Consider the following 16,985-nt stretch of genomic DNA (forward strand, 5'->3'; position numbering starts at 1 on the left):
AGGACTACATTCCTTCACGCAGGAAGGCAGGCACACACGCAACATCCCATTCACATAATTCAATTCATCCACACACCCACACCCATTCACACACACTGCAAAATCTAGTGTGCCTCCAACAAAGAGGCCATGAGCCAGAGGACCCCTGACCTAAAAGAGTAAAATATTGAACTTTCCACACCGTATTGCGGCTCTTGTTCTACAAAGTTTCACCTAATGTTTTGGTTAACCACTGAAAGCTAATTTCCAAGTATTCAAATTCTTCAGAAATGTGGTTTCAAGTCTTGGTTAACTTATGCCAGATCTTCACTTTTTAGTTATTTCACTTTGTGTCCTTGGCTTTATTAACAAATTATATTCAAGCAAGATACTCAATAAAGATAGCGTTTAAAGACCAGAGTTATTTTTTCATTTGTGCATTTCCAAGGTCAGTTTTCCAAAAGCATATAAGAAACATAACAATGACTTAATTCTCAAATCCGAACATCTATTTAAAAAAAACCTAAATAGTAACGACTAGTTCAAAGCCTGTTGTAAAAATGGAGTGTCTACTAGCATGTGTCCAAGTGCAATGTGTGATGCCTAATACCAGCAACTTTAATATTTTTTACTACCTGAAATTGACAAATCAGGCTTCTATTTATAAATGCATACAAAGAGCAGCGAGGCTTTTATACACCACCTCCCTGATCTCTCTGAACAGTCATTAAATTCTATGCCCCCATTAGAATTCCATTCTCTTCCACAATAAATCACAGTACATTATGCAGCCACCTGTGTAATGTGCTATTTGACTGCAATTGACATGCCTAGCCATGAAAAAGCCACTGTAAGCAGTCTGCAACAAAACACCTGGAAATGAGGTAGGTTGGGAGAGGCACTGCACACAATATTCAAAGTTAAACACACACAAAATGTTAAACATTTGTGCTTCAAGGGAAACTGCAAACCGTCCACATGTAAATAGATCCAAGCCAAATATAAGTTAACTACTGCCAACATATTTTGCTGCAAAAGCCAAAGAAGAATGGAGTATTATAGAAGAGGAAGCCTAGTCCAAGCTTGAATGTTACCACTGTGCAATTTCTTCTGACAACATTTAATACCTACAGGCATGGAAGTCGTCTTGCTAATTCCTTCATCTTCATCTTCAGAGTCACTGGTTGAATCTTGGCAGTCTGCACCTGATGCAGACACCGGTAACTGAGAAAGAAACGTCTGAAGTACTCGCAGGTACACAAGCAGCCCTTCTTCTGAAAGAGATGCTATATTGAGGAAAAGATTAAATACAGAATAAAGAACACAGAAATACTGAGCAGGGATCACTTATGACTCTTTGTAAGAAACTGAACACACCCGCTGCTGATACTGTGCGTATTTTAGGGATAAGTAAAATATATACGGTTCATAGGCCACATGGTGTGCAGATTTTTCAAATCTTGAGAGTCTGGGCTTTCTTAAGTTTTTAAGACCTCACTGATGTCAATATTTAAACTTGAGAACCTAAAAACAATGATTGAATTATGCACTGGGTTTCTGAGATCAGTAAAGAACCAAAACCACATATTTATTCTATTGCGAATATCACAATCACCGTGCATTTTTATAACAGTATGAAGTCAACCTGCTAAATTTTCACTGGGATGTTCAAGGTTGAAAGTAGGAATGTGACCAAAGACCAGTCAATTAACTCTCAGTTTAACATACCTCACAAAGGTCTTAAGGTGAACAATCGCAATGTAATCTGCCTTAAGGCCTTTGGAGGAAAGATAGGCTGTCGTAGAAGAGGCATAATAGTTGTAATAATAATAATGTTTGCAACTGTAAAGCACCTAGCCAGCTACTGCAGGGACAGCATATAACAAATGGATACTTTAACTGATTAAATATGCTTTACATACCTAAATAGGTTTCCCCAACAGTTAGAACAACGTAGAAAAGCCAAGGAGCTCTCTCACTTTTCCTCAAACGCCTGCTTTCTGTTAACAATAGTGCATTCAAAAAGAGTTCATAAGGAAAACAGGTCTTCACATCTGCAAGCGCTGGAATGATGAAATGAAATATCTGATCTGTAAAAGGTGCTGCCAGGAATTCTTCTGTAAAAGCAGCAAAATTCTGTTGCCTGCAGAAGGTAAAGAAAGGATTCTCTTTATGGGAAATGTGAACATACCTTTCCACCGCTACATTGACAATACAATAAAATATTCAAGTTTGGAAATATATTTTACCCATTGGGATTTTTTTCTTTGTAATTGTCAAGGTGCATTTTATCAATTCTGTTTCTACCCTCTTGTTACTGTATTTATTTTTGCTAAACAAGTCTGCAGAACAGTAATAAGAGGCTGTTTCAAGACTAAAAAGAGATGATCTAGTCATTCCACAAAGCTTTACATATTTGTTCCATTAGTACCTATTAGTGCTTTGCCATGGTAAGGGGGGAAAATTAAACTAATACATACCAATGCACAACTAAATGTGCTTACCTGGCATTTTCTGGACAGGAGCTATAATTAAAGTGCAATGGTTTCAGAACATTCTCTAACAATATTTTTGCAATAGGAACTCGAGACACATCAGAATACTCAATACTTGACGGAAGCTTGTTATTTATTAGCAGATAAAGAGACCTGTAGTATCCTGAAAGAAAAAGAATTCAAGCATTTGTACCCATTTTAAGGTATACATTTAGTTTTAAACAATAAAATTATTTTACAACTGACTAAGATATATTTCAGAGGCAGAGGCATGTCAAAGGTTGCACAAACACAACTAAGAGTCTTGTAGGATGCCAAGTACCAGCTTTTATGGGCCAAAGACCACATTGTGAGATGTGCTTTAATATAGTAACTATAATTTTAGCAGCATAGCTGATAAACTAGAAAAAAAACTGGCAACTGATCTCATCTAGTTAATCAAATCCAAAAATTAGTTTTATTTACATCTAGGAAATAGTGCCAATTCAAAGCAGTGGCTCTTCAAAACACCAGCTAAATCTGCTGTTTCATAGTATTATGGAATTTGAGCCTAGTAGTCCATGGTTTTACAATTACAAAAAAGAATGTTAAACGGACTCTGCATTAAACACTTACATGCCATTCTTAAGGATGAATGTTCTCAATGCAGCTAACAATAAGGCAATATGAACATTAAAGCTATCACAAGTTAAAATAACAAGAGTAAAAAAATAACACACACATTTAAAAAAACCCCGAATAAAGCATCAGGAAACATTTGAAAACATATACAACCATCTGCAAGGCATTAACACTTACAATATTTCAATAAGAAACAGCATTTTCGAAGACATAAGATTATGTTTCATTTCAGTATTACTGCAATATTCACAATTGTTGGGTATTATTGTAAATGTAGCTCATTCACAAAGCTGGCAGCTGTTACATATTCAAAGTTCAATAAAATTTTGAAAAGCAATCATTACACGAACCTTTTTGAATCACGTAGTGCAAGATTTGTTCAATTATTGATGCTACATAGTTAGCATCTTGTAAAACAGGCAAATAGGTATTCTCAGATGAAAATACTTCAAGCATCCTCATAGGAAGTGCAACATTCAGACTGTCATCATTGCAGTTTTGCAGCAATCTATGACAAAAATAAAACTTGTCACTCAAATGGTATAGCTTCTCCCTTCTAGCGAAAAAGGAATACAGTTCTAACTTGCAAACAATGAAGAAAGATTTCAGACCTCAGAGTTCAAAAGAAAACGTAAAGTGCTCTTGTCCATAGAGCCAACTGGGGCTAAAGACCTCAAGATGGCCATTTAACATATTTAATATAGATATAGCCTTAAGTGAGCTAATTCAGTTAAGGAACATGGCTAAGTCCGCAGTGAGCTGATTAAGTTTATTCGTTTTTACCTGCAACATAAGCCCAACAGCCTTTTTATCTGGAACAGGCATGTCAGTTTCTCAGGGCCATCAAGCTGCTTCACAAACTGAGAATTCTGCTTAATCAAGTTCTGACATATCCATATCTGGAGATGGGGGGAAAGACATCCGCAGATACAAGTGTTAAAATGCTCTAAAAAGTAACACTGGTGCTTTTTGTGACTGTTCATGTACATAAAGCATGCACGAGCATCTAAGGCAGGAATGGCGACCTGTGGCCTCCAGATGTTTTCAGATTATATCTCTCTTCATACCCGACCTTGGCCATGCTGGATATGACTGATGGAAGCTAAAGTTCAACAATATCTGGAGGGCAACGGGTTCTAATCTCAAATGCTGAGAGGGCCTTCGCCATGATGTGCCCCACCCCTGGCCTTAACTATGGAACACTCTCCCTAGAAACGTATGACCAACATAATGTCTGCTTGGTGCCAAGCTGAGACTTTTTTCCTTTCCCAGACCTTTATTTCTAATTCTTAATTAGCATCATGTAAGACTGTCAATCCCCACCTGCCACCAAGCGGAATACCCCAAAACAGGATTTTTAAAAAAAAAATCAACACGACCAAAGCATCTAGGATTGGGGGGTAGTGTTGTGGTTGGTCATATGTCATCAAAGTATGCCAAGAAGAGGCAAGAAATGGTAAACAAAGGTTCCAATTTTGGGCAAGTTGTTCGCTATCTTTACATGGCACATTGGTTTGTCATAACGAGGTGGTCCCAAATCTGTCTGCACCAAGCTTGAATAACAGACCAGGTTATTTTCTCCTGTTTTATGCCTAAGAAAAACAAATCTGTGTTCAGAAATAAGGGATAATTGAGGGGCAAACAAGATGTACAACATGATAGCTGAACATCTTTTTCTTTTTGGTAAAGGCAGCCACTAGGACACCCTATGTGGATAGGTTTCTTGAGGAGGAAGAGGCTAACTCTCCCTAAACACACACACAAACACAAAATTATGCTCTGGCCCTAAATTAAATCCCCTTTGCCAAGCTACTGATAGCCATGGAGGGTAAAAAACAAAGGTACCAAATGATCTTTACCATCTATGGCTAATAGCTGCTTCAGTGGAGTAGGGGAGTGCATGTAGAGGGAGAATCCAGGAACTAGCACATTAGGAACTAGCACAAGCGAACAGATTAACAACCATACACATACAGTGCCCTGCAACTGCTTTTAAGAGAAGGAAAGTGATGTGGCCTCACCACACTGACCCCCACCCCCAAAGATTCCACACTTCAGCTTTATTTCATTTAAACACCAACATGTACCAAGGGAAGAAACTAATTTCTGGGTGTTGCATATACATTTTATTTTGTTGTTACTTCATGAGCATTGCAGAAAGGTTTTTATGTGGAAGAGGCACTCTTGAGAGAAACTTATGAGTCTCAGGTACATTCCTAAGTCTTGTCCGTCCATCCATCCCCCCCATGCATACTCAGCCAAATGAGCTTGTGCCATCTTCCATTAACTACAAACTGCTACATAATTTTATGAAATAAATGAAGCCCTTAAGGTTAGATAGCACTGACTTTATGACAGCACCTGCATGTTTATTAGGTTGCAATGTTCTCCAAAACTTTAGCTGGATCCACACACTTCAGAATGAAAACTGAAAGCATGTTTTCCCACAGATAAGCAAGTGGGGATTTTTTTTAGGTGGCACCATTCTCTTGCAGCAGATGGTATACTGGACTTAGTGAAACCCTGACCTTGTGGGAGGGAAGGAGGAGTCCTTTCTTGGGGTGGCTATCAGAAGAGGAGGAAGAATGGGAAAGCCACCCCCTCTCTGCAAGGACAAGTAACTTTCTGAATGTCCAGATTCAACCTCACTGTCTTTTGAACAGATCATTTAGTACTGGCAACCAATAAATTAAAAATAATTACTAAAAACACACAAGAAACTGGAATCACTCCCATTGAGTACTTACCAAACGTTTAGAATCCTCATTATGCCTATAGAAAAACAGAAGTTGGCGAACTAAGAGAGTCAGATTTGCTCCATTGGCAGTGGAGAAACTTCCTCCAGATTGTGCTAGATTAGCACAGTAATCAAATTCACTCCTCTGAATGGAATACTTAAATTGAAGAATAAAATTTAAGTTAATGTACTGTATTGTCAACATTATGAAACACAGGCAAGATTTCAATATACTCATTTGAAGCTGCAGCTTTCCCCAATGAACAATTTTATGCATATAATTTCTTCAGCATTGATTTTTGTTTATAACCCGAGGTACATTGTTGGAACAATCACTTGCTCAAGGCCAAGTGTGGAGGTTAAATTGTACATAAAGGTGCAAAAATGCAAAGTGATGTCATAGAATTTTCAGAAATTTTAAAAGCATAATCAGTCAGTACAGTACAAGTATTGTCATCTGTACACATCAACTCCCTCAAATCCTATGGAAACAGAACTACCTATGTACTAAGAGCAGAATTAGAACTCATTTTGAAAGCTAGAATGAACCAAGAATAACATTAATGGGAAGTAATTACTTTTGTGTGAATTCATCTTCTACTGCATTATTCATCTAATTGAGACTAACAATAAACAAGTTTCCCAACAGACATTACGACTATACATATGAATAAATGTTCCAGATTATAACTATTGTACATATTTTCATAATCTTATTGCACTTTTAGACAGGCAAGGATTGAAAGGGCTATGTGTAGAGTTTGCTCCTGCCCACTGGCCTGTTTCCAGAAGTCAGGCTACAGAGCTTCCTATGTAGCACAAGGAGCTGCAGTCAAATGAAGGTATTTGGCAAACCTCTGGGCATAAACAGATGTTCCTGGGAGAAAGCACAGGGTTCTTTAAAGCCATACAATAGATATTTTATATTTCTGGTTATAGTTCATTTTTACTGTGCTCTTATTCATCACAAGTCCTTCTAAATGGAGTTCCAAACTAAATTTGAGACTATGGTTTCCCCATAGGCTGCAACCAATAATCCCAGTCCAGGGAATCACTGAACAGGAGTCATACTACAGGGAGAGAATGACTAACATACAGTACAAGCTTGTCCACATGGCTATTACATTGTGGATTTGAGGAAGTAGTATCAGAGGGTTTCCTACAGCAGATCAGCATACATTGTTTCTGCACATGCTGACAGTAGTGACTAGAAGGCAGGCTGAAATAGTGACAGTGTCAACTCGTTAGCTATATCTTTCTGTGGTCACTGTGTAACTCAGAAGCACATAAGAAAAGTCAATCATTAAAAAAAAAATGCCTACTTGGTGTTTTCTGTCCCTGTACCCACGAACAAAGGACTGGATGATTATTGCATTTTTCAGCCTTCTCCTTTCTTCCTAAGGAGACAAGACAAAGGTCAAAATAAAATTTGCTGCATTGTAGTTAATAGAACAAAGCACTGACAAGAAAAACACCTGTGCAGTCACTGAATAACCTCACACAAAAAACTCTCTCTTCAATAGTATCAGAGGAACACGAGCAGTGGAGTTTGTGGTAGAGAAGGTCTGGGTTCTCCACGTAACCGGCTTACGCTGCCTGACACCAAGCCATTGCCAAACAAGACAGACTGAAAGAAACACAAATATCTTGCTGCCCATTAGGAGAATTGTGCTTTTCCATTGATATGCTTTTCTGCTGTGATGCAAGCTCTCTTTATTATATGCATAGCCAACAAGTTTACCATATAATGTATTTCCTGTCGAATCTGTCAAATTTAAAACAATGCTTCTTTTATTTTTTTTAACTAAGTTTCTAGCCTTTATGCTGAAGACTCAAACCAAATGCCATTTGCGCAGGTTGGCCATTGTTTAGAGACCAGAGCATCACCACTCTACAAAGCTCCTTGCTCTTCCCACCAGCTAATAAAAAACTAAACCTCGCATCTCATATCCAATATCTATGTACAACTGTGTCCCAGCATTCCTTATGTACCCCATGGCTGTCAAAACAGAAAATGTTGACCCGAAGCTACTAAAACATCTGTTTAATAGATACTGGTGGAATGAGAATACGGCATTACAAGTTAAATGGGGGGGGGGATAGATTACTTGAGGTGGAATTCCGATTTTTACACACTACTGTGGCAGCACCGATAAATGAAGGAATGATAGAACAGAAATAAGAAACTGAATGAATAAAGATTTGGCAAGAAGTGAGCCAGGGATATTCAAATGACAGACCCTGGAAATGGGCAGCCTGCTGATCAACTTGTATTGAGGTTTTTTAACAGAAACAAAACAGGAAAATTCAACAGCAATCTCAGCAGCAGCAGCAACTGATCTTCCACAGCACACAGCTGAATTACAACACAAGACAGTTATATTCTCCTCATTAGGCATAGGTTTCATCCAAGAATGCATAATTGTCAATTAGTGACCCATAGTTGCAAATGTTTGAAGCCTGAGGTCACTGCAGCAATTTCACTACTCATTTTTTAAAGCTGTGTCTGATTTTATTCTCAATAGACTGAGTCATGTTTTCTTCCCAATATATGCTACATCTTCAAAAGTACATTAGCGTAACAAAATATATTCTTGCAAATACAGGGTGCCTTGTTTCTTATGCACATTTTCTGCACCGGAGCCTTACAAATAATAAAACGGGCAAATTATCTGCTCATTGGAGCTGACAAAATAATTCCCATGGTTGTAGTTAATCAACTTTATAATGATGGTTGGGATGTACAGTCTCAAACATAGGCAGTGTTTCACATGACTGCCTATGACACTGGAGTCCAGTTCACACAACGCACAGAAACACGGCTTAGTAATATGCAGCCAAGAAGGAAGAAGCTGCAGTGAGCCTCCGGCTGAGGCGCCCCCTTTTTCCTCCCCATCCTGCATGACTTCATCAATTTTCAGCTCCACTCTCCTTCAAAGGCAGGCTTGGTGCATCATACAGATAAAGAAAAGTGGTTTGTTAACAAACTCTACACAGACTGTCAGGAACCACTGCTTGAAGTTTGCTTGTTTTGAAAGTGAGAAGAACTGGCTGGTTCAGGTGACACAACAAGCCTAGATGTACGGGAAGCAGGAAAACAAATTGTTGGAGTCCAGGAGGGGAGGATGAAAGCTAGAGGCAGCTCGTTCCTGCCTATGCATATGTCAGTAAACCATGGTTAATCAGGAAATATTATCATACAAATCCCTAAGGAGAATGGCATAGTAAACACTGCTCTAGTCTGCCAAACAAGTGTGTGAATCAGCCCTACAACTAGTTTTTCTGCTAGTGAGTCAGGATCATGTTAGCAATTCTAAGGTACCATGCTTGCATACATTATCCCAGCAAAATTTAAATGTGGTGCAAAACAATGTAAGGGCGGGGCCCTACTATTTAGCATTCAAAAATTCTGCAACTACAAAATGAGGAAAACAGGAGGTTTTAAAAAGCCAATACCCAAGCTATTTTATTTATTCACGTGTTTTACCGTATATACCATCCTTTGCCAGTAGGCCCCATGGAGGGTTACACTTATAAAAAAACACAAAACAATAAAATAAAATACTAATTTAATCTAAATCAGTTCCTAACACAGAGAAGGGACGAAAGACAGCACCCAAGTGGTCATCAATGCTTCAAAAAAAGAGGTAGCTATAAAGCAAATCAGCTAACCATTCTTCACCCCACCACTTCTTCAAAATCCTGTCAAGAGAGGGGTGTCTTTATCCGCACTGCCTAAGAGTAAAAGAACAAGGCAGAAAAATCTCACTGTGGAAGGAATTCCACCGTTCTGGAGCCACCACTAAACAGCCCCCCCCCCCCCCAGGATCCTATGTACCTAGCACTGCACAGGAAGCCCTAGGAGGGCGCTGTCCATGGATCCCACTGAACGGCAGCAAGTATTCTCTCAGATACTTGGGGTCCAGCTGTTCAGTGCTTTAAATACAGGCATAAGCATTTTCATCATACAATATTTCAACTGGAAGCTATTTTAAAAGGCTTTACTTGTATCATACCTCTCGTTTCCGCCTCTCTTCCTGCGTGCGATGCAAAAGAGATGCTTTTTCCTCCTGGAAAAGACGAGAAATTATATTCTGTTTCTACCTAAACAAATGCATTTAAAGTTTTGCATAAAGATAAACATCATCTTTCCAAAATATTTTGCGGAAAAATAACATGCATCTTCCTCCTTTATGTGCTTAGATACAACACAATCAATGACACACAACAAATCAGCCTAAAGTCATTCTACCTAACGGCCTTCATCACAAATGTGAGCATGATTATTTCTTTATTTTGTTTAAACTAGACTACAGTAATTAACGCAATTTAAAACTGCAGTTGATTCAACTGGCACAACCAGTTAACAGTAATGAATGAACGAACATCCATTACAATTTCTGATTTTCCCAACAAAGTCTCAAAAAAAGTTTTCAGCCACACACTGTTCATTCAATTAAACTGCATAAATATAAATATAAATATAAATATCTAAATAAATACTGATCTTCTCCAAACAATACCCACCCAAGGTCAGAGAAGGTGCTAAAAGGAAAGTGCATATGAAAGTATTTCATGCATTTGAGCACCATGATAGAAAGTATTTAGGGAACAATAATGTAATTAAGGAATTAAGTCAAAGCAATTTTAAAAGGAAAGTTACAGTAGAAAAACTGTTTAACAATATTGCCTTATTTGGTTTTATAATTTGATAAAGAAATATCAGAAAAGTGGTGAAGCCTACACACTTAAGGTATTTCTCTATTGCTCACACAAAGCAGAACTAAACATTTGCAATAGCAAATAAGCCTAATTATCAGTATTTTTAAAAGTGAAAATAACAGGCCTAACAATAACCAATCAAAAAGGCTAATAAACAACACAGATTTACATCCTCACTACTAATGCTGAGTCAACCCAATAGATTTCAATCATCAGATGAAGAGCCAAACTCAAGATCTCCCTATACAGTGGTACCTTGGTTCTCGAACTTTATCCGTTCCGGGAGTCCGTTCGACTCCCGAAACCGTTCGCAAACCAAGGCGTGGCTTCCGATTGGCTGCAGGAGCTTCCTGCACTCAAGTGGAAGCTGCGTCGGACGTTGGGCTTCCGAAAAACGTTTGCAAACCAGAACACCTACTGCCGGGTTTGTGGCGTTCAGGAGTTGATTTGTTTGACAACTAAGCCGCTCGGGAACCAAGGTGCCACTGTATAGCCAAGTTATCAGACATGCAACTTACCAATGTGTGTTATTTATTAAATTTATATGCCACCTTTCTGCTTAGTAACCTGAGGTGGTTCACAATTTTAAAAATATTTTAGAACAAATACATTAAATAAAACGTAAAGTGACTTTCTCAGGCCAAACTGGAGCTGAGGATAAAAGCCTGGGCTCCCTCGCTTCTCCCTTCACGCCATTCACACAGAGCTCTAGAGAAGAAGTCAATGCCAAGGTGTTTCAAATGGACAAAACCATTAAAGCAATGGAAGCTGCCTCTAAGTAGTATGTAAGCATTAGACCCAGCACTAAAGCATGCATCACATTCCTAAATCCTTGGGGAAAACCCTTATCTCAAATGCATTTCTTTGAAGGTATATTCTGCTGATTTCAACATAATTATCTGTCAAGCACATATTCCAGGATGACTGTGTGGATAACCTGCTGAATCAGAACAAAGGTTCATCTAGCCCAGTACCCTATTTACACCACACCAGATGCTTCCGGGAAGACCACAAGCAGGGCATGAAGGCAACAGCCCTCTCATACAGTCTCCTTCCAGCAACTGTTATTCAGCAGCATACCATTTCTGAACATGGAACTTCCATTTAGCTGCCATCGCTAATAGTCATTGATAGACCTTTTCTCCATGAATTTGTCCAATTCCATTTTAAAGCCACAGCCATCACTGCATCCTGTGACAGCAAGTTCCATAAATTATGTGTTGTGGGAAGAAGTGCTTCCTTTTTTCTGTCCTGAATCTACTGCAGATCAATTTCAATGGGTGACCCCGTGTTCCAGTGTTATGAGTGCAGGGGGGGGGGAGTGGGGGGAAGGTCTATCCATTTTCTGCATCATTTTATAAAGCTCTACCATGGCCCACTTTAGCTGTCCCCACCACCATTACCTGGATCGAGGGGGTCACAGCAGAGGTGAGGGAATGGGCCTCATGTTTACATGGCAATTCTTACAGAAAGCTTCCACTGAATAAACCAATTTATGGGAGGCAGTCTGTGGGGATGGGCGTGGGATCAAATTTACAGGGGATGGGGAAAACTGAAAGAGACAAGATAATAAAGGAAGGGAAAGTGTGCTACAAGTTCACCAATGAGCCTCTCAAGTGATTTAGGTAATAATCCAAGAGGAAGACACCAAGGGAGGAAGGCAAAGAAATCAGGGCCTGCTCCAGCCAGACTGTTTCCCCACCCTGGCCAACTTTACATTCTGTTTCATTTGTTTTAGTACTTTAAAACTGTAAACCACATTGGGTACCTTGGCAGAAAAGCGGTATATAAGTGTATATAATGCTGTATCCCTATAAATTTTCAGCTTAAATGCAAACAAAGGCAAGTGTTTCAGCCTCCGCAAGAGCTCAGTTTTCCCCAGTACTCCATGCGAAATCCAAAGTCACATTCTTTCTCCTGGCAGATCTAATCTTAAAGACAATAAACTGACTGGTTTCTTCTACTGTCAGCACACTTTGGTCCAGTGTAACACTAAAGAGTGCTTATTCCTGTTTCCTGTCTACCAAAACCTTCCTGCAATAGTGCTTCACCAGAGGGAGAAGAGGTGTCTTCACAGGATAAATTAAGGCAGAAATATTTCAGCACCACAGCAGAACAGGGTTTTTATTTTTTCCTGCAATTATTTTACATATTACCAAACTATTGGGTCAGTGTAGAAATCAGGGCTGCAGATCAGCTATCCCTGATCTAAATCACGCTCAATATTATTGCACAAACAGCGTAACCCTTAGTTGTTGTTTAAAATTCAACAGAGGTTTAAAAATCATAGCGAGAATATATTATTTCTGCCCAACTTTTGAGCAAAGCAGCACAATCTTTAAGTGGTACTATTAGTGTTCATAATTTGACGACAAAAGATGTAAAGCACCTAAGATACATTCCTGAAGAATAGGGCATACCCTGCCAATTGCCGTCTTTGCATATCAAGACTTATTCTTTCTTCAGTGCAGAAAACAGTATCACACATGTGATTTAATGAACGTAAATGGCTTCTAGCCATCAGAAATGTGTCAGTAGATAGTTCCTCAATAATTCAGATGACATACCTAATATACTTCTGATGTGCATCTGATTCATGAAAATATGGCCTAGGTAACACTGCACAGAAAAGGGTGTGCTGGGATATTTCTTTATGGCACAATATATCATTTAAAGGCCCCATCTCATACAATTCATGAGAAGTATTTTAAATTTCAGAATTAAATTAAAAATAAAGAATCCAAATAAAGCATATTTTCATTAATAACTGACACAATACTTTCAGTATGCAAACTGCTTCACAAGCTTCGTGAGATCTTGTATTTGTTACCTGAATAGCTTCAAACCAGACTGACCAGCTGTTGCTTTTAGGTCTGCCTCAATTCTGAATGATGGGTACATTTAAACACACAGGCCGTTATAGTTAACTAAAGCAAATGCAAAATGACTGCATTTGTGGGTAAACCTGTTCCTTTGCATAGCAATCCTATGAGATAAGCATTATTACTCCCATTGCAGACACGAAACTTATGTTAAGAACCAATGACTTGCATAAATAGCCTCTAAACCACTAAAAGACACAAGACAGTTTTGAAACCAAGCCAGGTTTCAGTTTGTGCCATCTCAATACTTAAAAAGCACACACACACCCCTATTTAATCTGTTCATTTAGATTACAGATACTTATTTTAAATAAAAAACGGAAAGCTATACATAATGTCATATTGTGCATGGACATTTTTAGTGGGCCCCTATGCGCTTTATCAGCACTAGGAGAGGCCTACGAATTAAGTAAGAGAGTGCTGATAAGAAAATGAAAAAAGAAAATAAAAACCTAGGCCAAAGTGAAGGAATGCATTCCTTGCTGTCCTATCTACTTCAGAAACCTGGAGTGGGTTTTTCCTCAAATCGTGTATTAAAAAGGCAGTGCCGAGAATCAGTATGTTTCACAGACTCCTGTACAGTTCAGGAGCTGCAATGTGGGAATTTAACAGCAGAACCATGCCTATTCAATTCAATCACACCCAGGTAAACAGTGTTAGGGTTACAGACTAAATTCTTAAACTCTCCCCCCAACAACACAAGAGTGAGGCCTATCCGCTGCCCCCTTGCTCTCCCCTCCCACAATTACGTTTCACCCAACTGGATGCCAAGGGGACACTTGCAAGAGCTGATGCACCACCGGAGTTTCACAAATGGGACGGTGGCCCCCTTCCCTCCCCCCCCTTCCCATCACGCCTCTGCCTTTTTCGCAACCAAAGCATCTCAAGTTTCTCTTTTCAAAACCCTCGGCCTTGAAGGAAACCCTCTCCGGGAAAGACCAAAGCCGGGGCGACACAAATAACTCTCCAGGCGCCTTTTCCTCCTTAACAACAAAAACAAACCCAGGGCACACTGGGGCTGAGCTGCGCCCGCAGAGGCCCCCCTGGTCTTGGGGTGGGGAATAATAAAAATCATTATTATGATTATAAGGAAAGGTGAGAAAACGCTAGACACAAGGGGTTGCTCAGATTTAACCTTAGTCACGCCGGCTTCGCGGGGCCCCACCGGAATCTGCACGCAGGCTGGGAAACGGGGCTGGCGGAGACAAAAAACACCTAGAGACCCCGAGACGGGCAGCGCAGGCACTGTGGGGTGGGGTGGGGGTCGCTTACCTTCTTACTGGCTCCTCCAAGAGACACCTTGGGCCTGGTTTTGAACTCCCCTTCGAAGCTGAACATGGTTACAGCTTATCCTCCCATCCAGAGGGGGAGAGAGAGAGCAGCCTCCGCCTCCTCAGCAGCAGCAGCAGCAGCAGCACCTTGGCAGGGCAGAAAGAGCCAGCGGGGGGTGGGGACCGGGGAAGGGGCGCCCGACCCCGAGAGGAAGCCCCCAGCCTCACGCCTACCCGCCCACTCCCGGCGCAGGGCTCCTAATGCCAAGGGCTGAGGCGCCCCCTCCTCCCTCAGCCCCTTCCGCACCCCGGCCGGCCAGGAAGGGAGATTCCCCCGCCCCACTTCCAAATTATCCTGTGTGGGTGTCTCTCCGTGTGCCTCCGGCTCCCCGCCCTCGGCACCGGCTCAGTGAGTGGCAAGGGGTCTCGCTTGGGGCTGCTTCATTTGCAGCGGAGGGGGAGGAGGGGGTATAGGTGGGGGGGCGGTGGAAATCAGCCGGTTCCTGAAAGAAGATGGCCGCCGCCGACTGCAGCTTTCCCTCAGCGCGCTCCCGCCTCTCGGGCGCGCGGGCGCGCTCGCGCCTCCTATAGGAAAAGGGAGGCGGGAGAGCGAGACGGAGCGCCCGGCACTTTTTTGAGGGAGGATGACAGGCGGGGGAAAAAAGCAGAGGAAGCTCAAGGCGGGGTTTTTAGAGCAGGTTCTCGTGGCGTGGGTGCAAACACAAAAACACACACATACGCAACGTGGTGCCCTCAGCTGTGATGGGGCTTCTCGCCTCTTCTGAGAAAGGAGTTTCCTTTCGCCCCGGGCTTCCTAAGGCAGTTTGCCTCCCAAAGAAAAGGGTCCTCTCTCCTTGGGGTTTCTGTCCTGTGTGGCCACTGTTTTTATGTTGCACGCAAATAAAGGTTTCATTGGGATGTGGTCGCAGGCTGCACTTTTTCTTGTATTTCCCCCCACACACACCTACACCATATGCTTAGAACTGCCCTGAGACCAGTAGGCATAGGGTGGTATACAAATTTAATAAATTAATTTTTTTTAAAAAGTAAAATAAAACCGTTGTTTAAAGGCGCTGGTAATTGTAGCTCTGTGAAAAGTTTTCTACAGTTCTCAGGATTCTTTGGGGGAAAGCCATGTGCTTTAAATGTACTTTTTTATGTAATAAAATTGATACACCACTTGAGTGTAGGAAAAAACCTCAGGACGGTGTCTACATCTGTGCATCATCAGTGGGGAACCTGTGGTTTTCCAGATGTTGATGGGCTGCAACTCCCTTCAATTTCCTTCAGCAGCGCCTTTTCCCTAGAAAAATAGGTGCCGGTGCTCACCATGAAGTTGTTACAGCAATGCCACACTTTTTTAATGACAATAAAATAGAGGTGTTGGTACTGCGTACCCTTGCGTACCCCCTGAAAAGAAAACCACTGCCCTTCAGCCCCGTCCTGAACAGCAGTCAGGAATGAAGTCCAACATCATCTGGGAAGGTCACAGGTTGCTCTACTTCCATGCGTCCCAGGCTTCCGTGACCTAGTATGCTCCAGTCTTTTTGGACTACAGTTCCCAGTAGGGTCAACGAGTAGGGTCAACGAGTAGGGATGGTGGGAACTGTAGGCCACCAACACCTGGAGAATCATAGGTTCCCAGTTCTTGCTTTAGACTAAAGGCAGGTTTGCACAATAATTCACACATGGAGATATCACATGATGCTTGAGCCTTCCACAATCTGGTTCCCTCCAGATGTTTTGAAGTCCAACAGAAATGGGAGACTTGTGACCCTTCCGATGTTGTTGGACCAGCTTCCATCAGCCCCAGCCAGAACAACTAATGGTCAGGGATGATAGGAGTAGTATCAAACAATCTCTAAAGGGCCACAGATTCCCCACTTCCATTGGCTCCAGAAAGCATAGTCAAAGATTCAGGGGGGTGAACTTGTAGCCCCTGTCATTTCGAAGGCTACATCAGCTGTAGTCTAACCTACCTGACAGGGTGAGGATGGGATTAAAGGGTGTTGGAGCAGGGAAAGAGCAAATAACCATGTGTGTTGTCTGGAATTTCTTGGAGAAAAAGTGGCTATAATAAAAATAAATTATGTATTTATTATGCTTTTATCTTACCCCTTCTCCACTTTTTGTTAATCCTCACAACAACTCTGTGGGGTAGTCTAGGCCAAGTGATAATGACCAGCCAAACGTCATTTTGCAAATTTCATGAATAAAAAGAAATTTGAACTGTGGGTGGATATCCTAGAGCCGTATGCTATACACCACATACTTTACA

The 16,985-nt window shown here is 41.0% G+C and overlaps 1 protein-coding gene across 4 annotated transcripts in view; it reads right to left on the minus strand.

Moving 5' to 3' along the window:
• UBE3C (ubiquitin protein ligase E3C) overlaps positions 1-15,301 on the minus strand; it is a 57,169-nt gene extending 41,868 nt beyond the window's left edge. For 2 of the 4 annotated variants that reach the window (XR_014540453.1, XM_083579330.1), the window contains exons 1-9: positions 14,709-15,301; positions 9,849-9,902; positions 7,155-7,229; positions 5,843-5,989; positions 3,879-3,994; positions 3,446-3,603; positions 2,484-2,637; positions 1,902-2,122; positions 1,111-1,265 (exon numbers count right to left, since the gene is read on the minus strand). Coding sequence is in view for 2 of the 4 variants with exons in the window: in XM_083579330.1 (XP_083435456.1) it covers positions 1,111-1,265; positions 1,902-2,122; positions 2,484-2,637; positions 3,446-3,603; positions 3,879-3,994; positions 5,843-5,989; positions 7,155-7,229; positions 9,849-9,902; positions 14,709-14,774 (1,146 nt within the window). In the remaining 2 variants the exon portion in view is untranslated. The remainder of the gene's footprint in view (positions 1-1,110; positions 1,266-1,901; positions 2,123-2,483; positions 2,638-3,445; positions 3,604-3,878; positions 3,995-5,842; positions 5,990-7,154; positions 7,230-9,848; positions 9,903-14,708) is intronic. The other 2 variants (XR_014540454.1, XM_083579331.1) reach the window with 1 other exon arrangement.
• Positions 15,302-16,985: the final 1,684 nt, after the last annotated feature.

The sequence above is a fragment of the Podarcis filfolensis genome (genome assembly GCF_964270895.1).
Source record: "Podarcis filfolensis genome assembly, chromosome: 12".
Taxonomy (NCBI): domain Eukaryota; kingdom Metazoa; phylum Chordata; class Lepidosauria; order Squamata; family Lacertidae; genus Podarcis; species Podarcis filfolensis.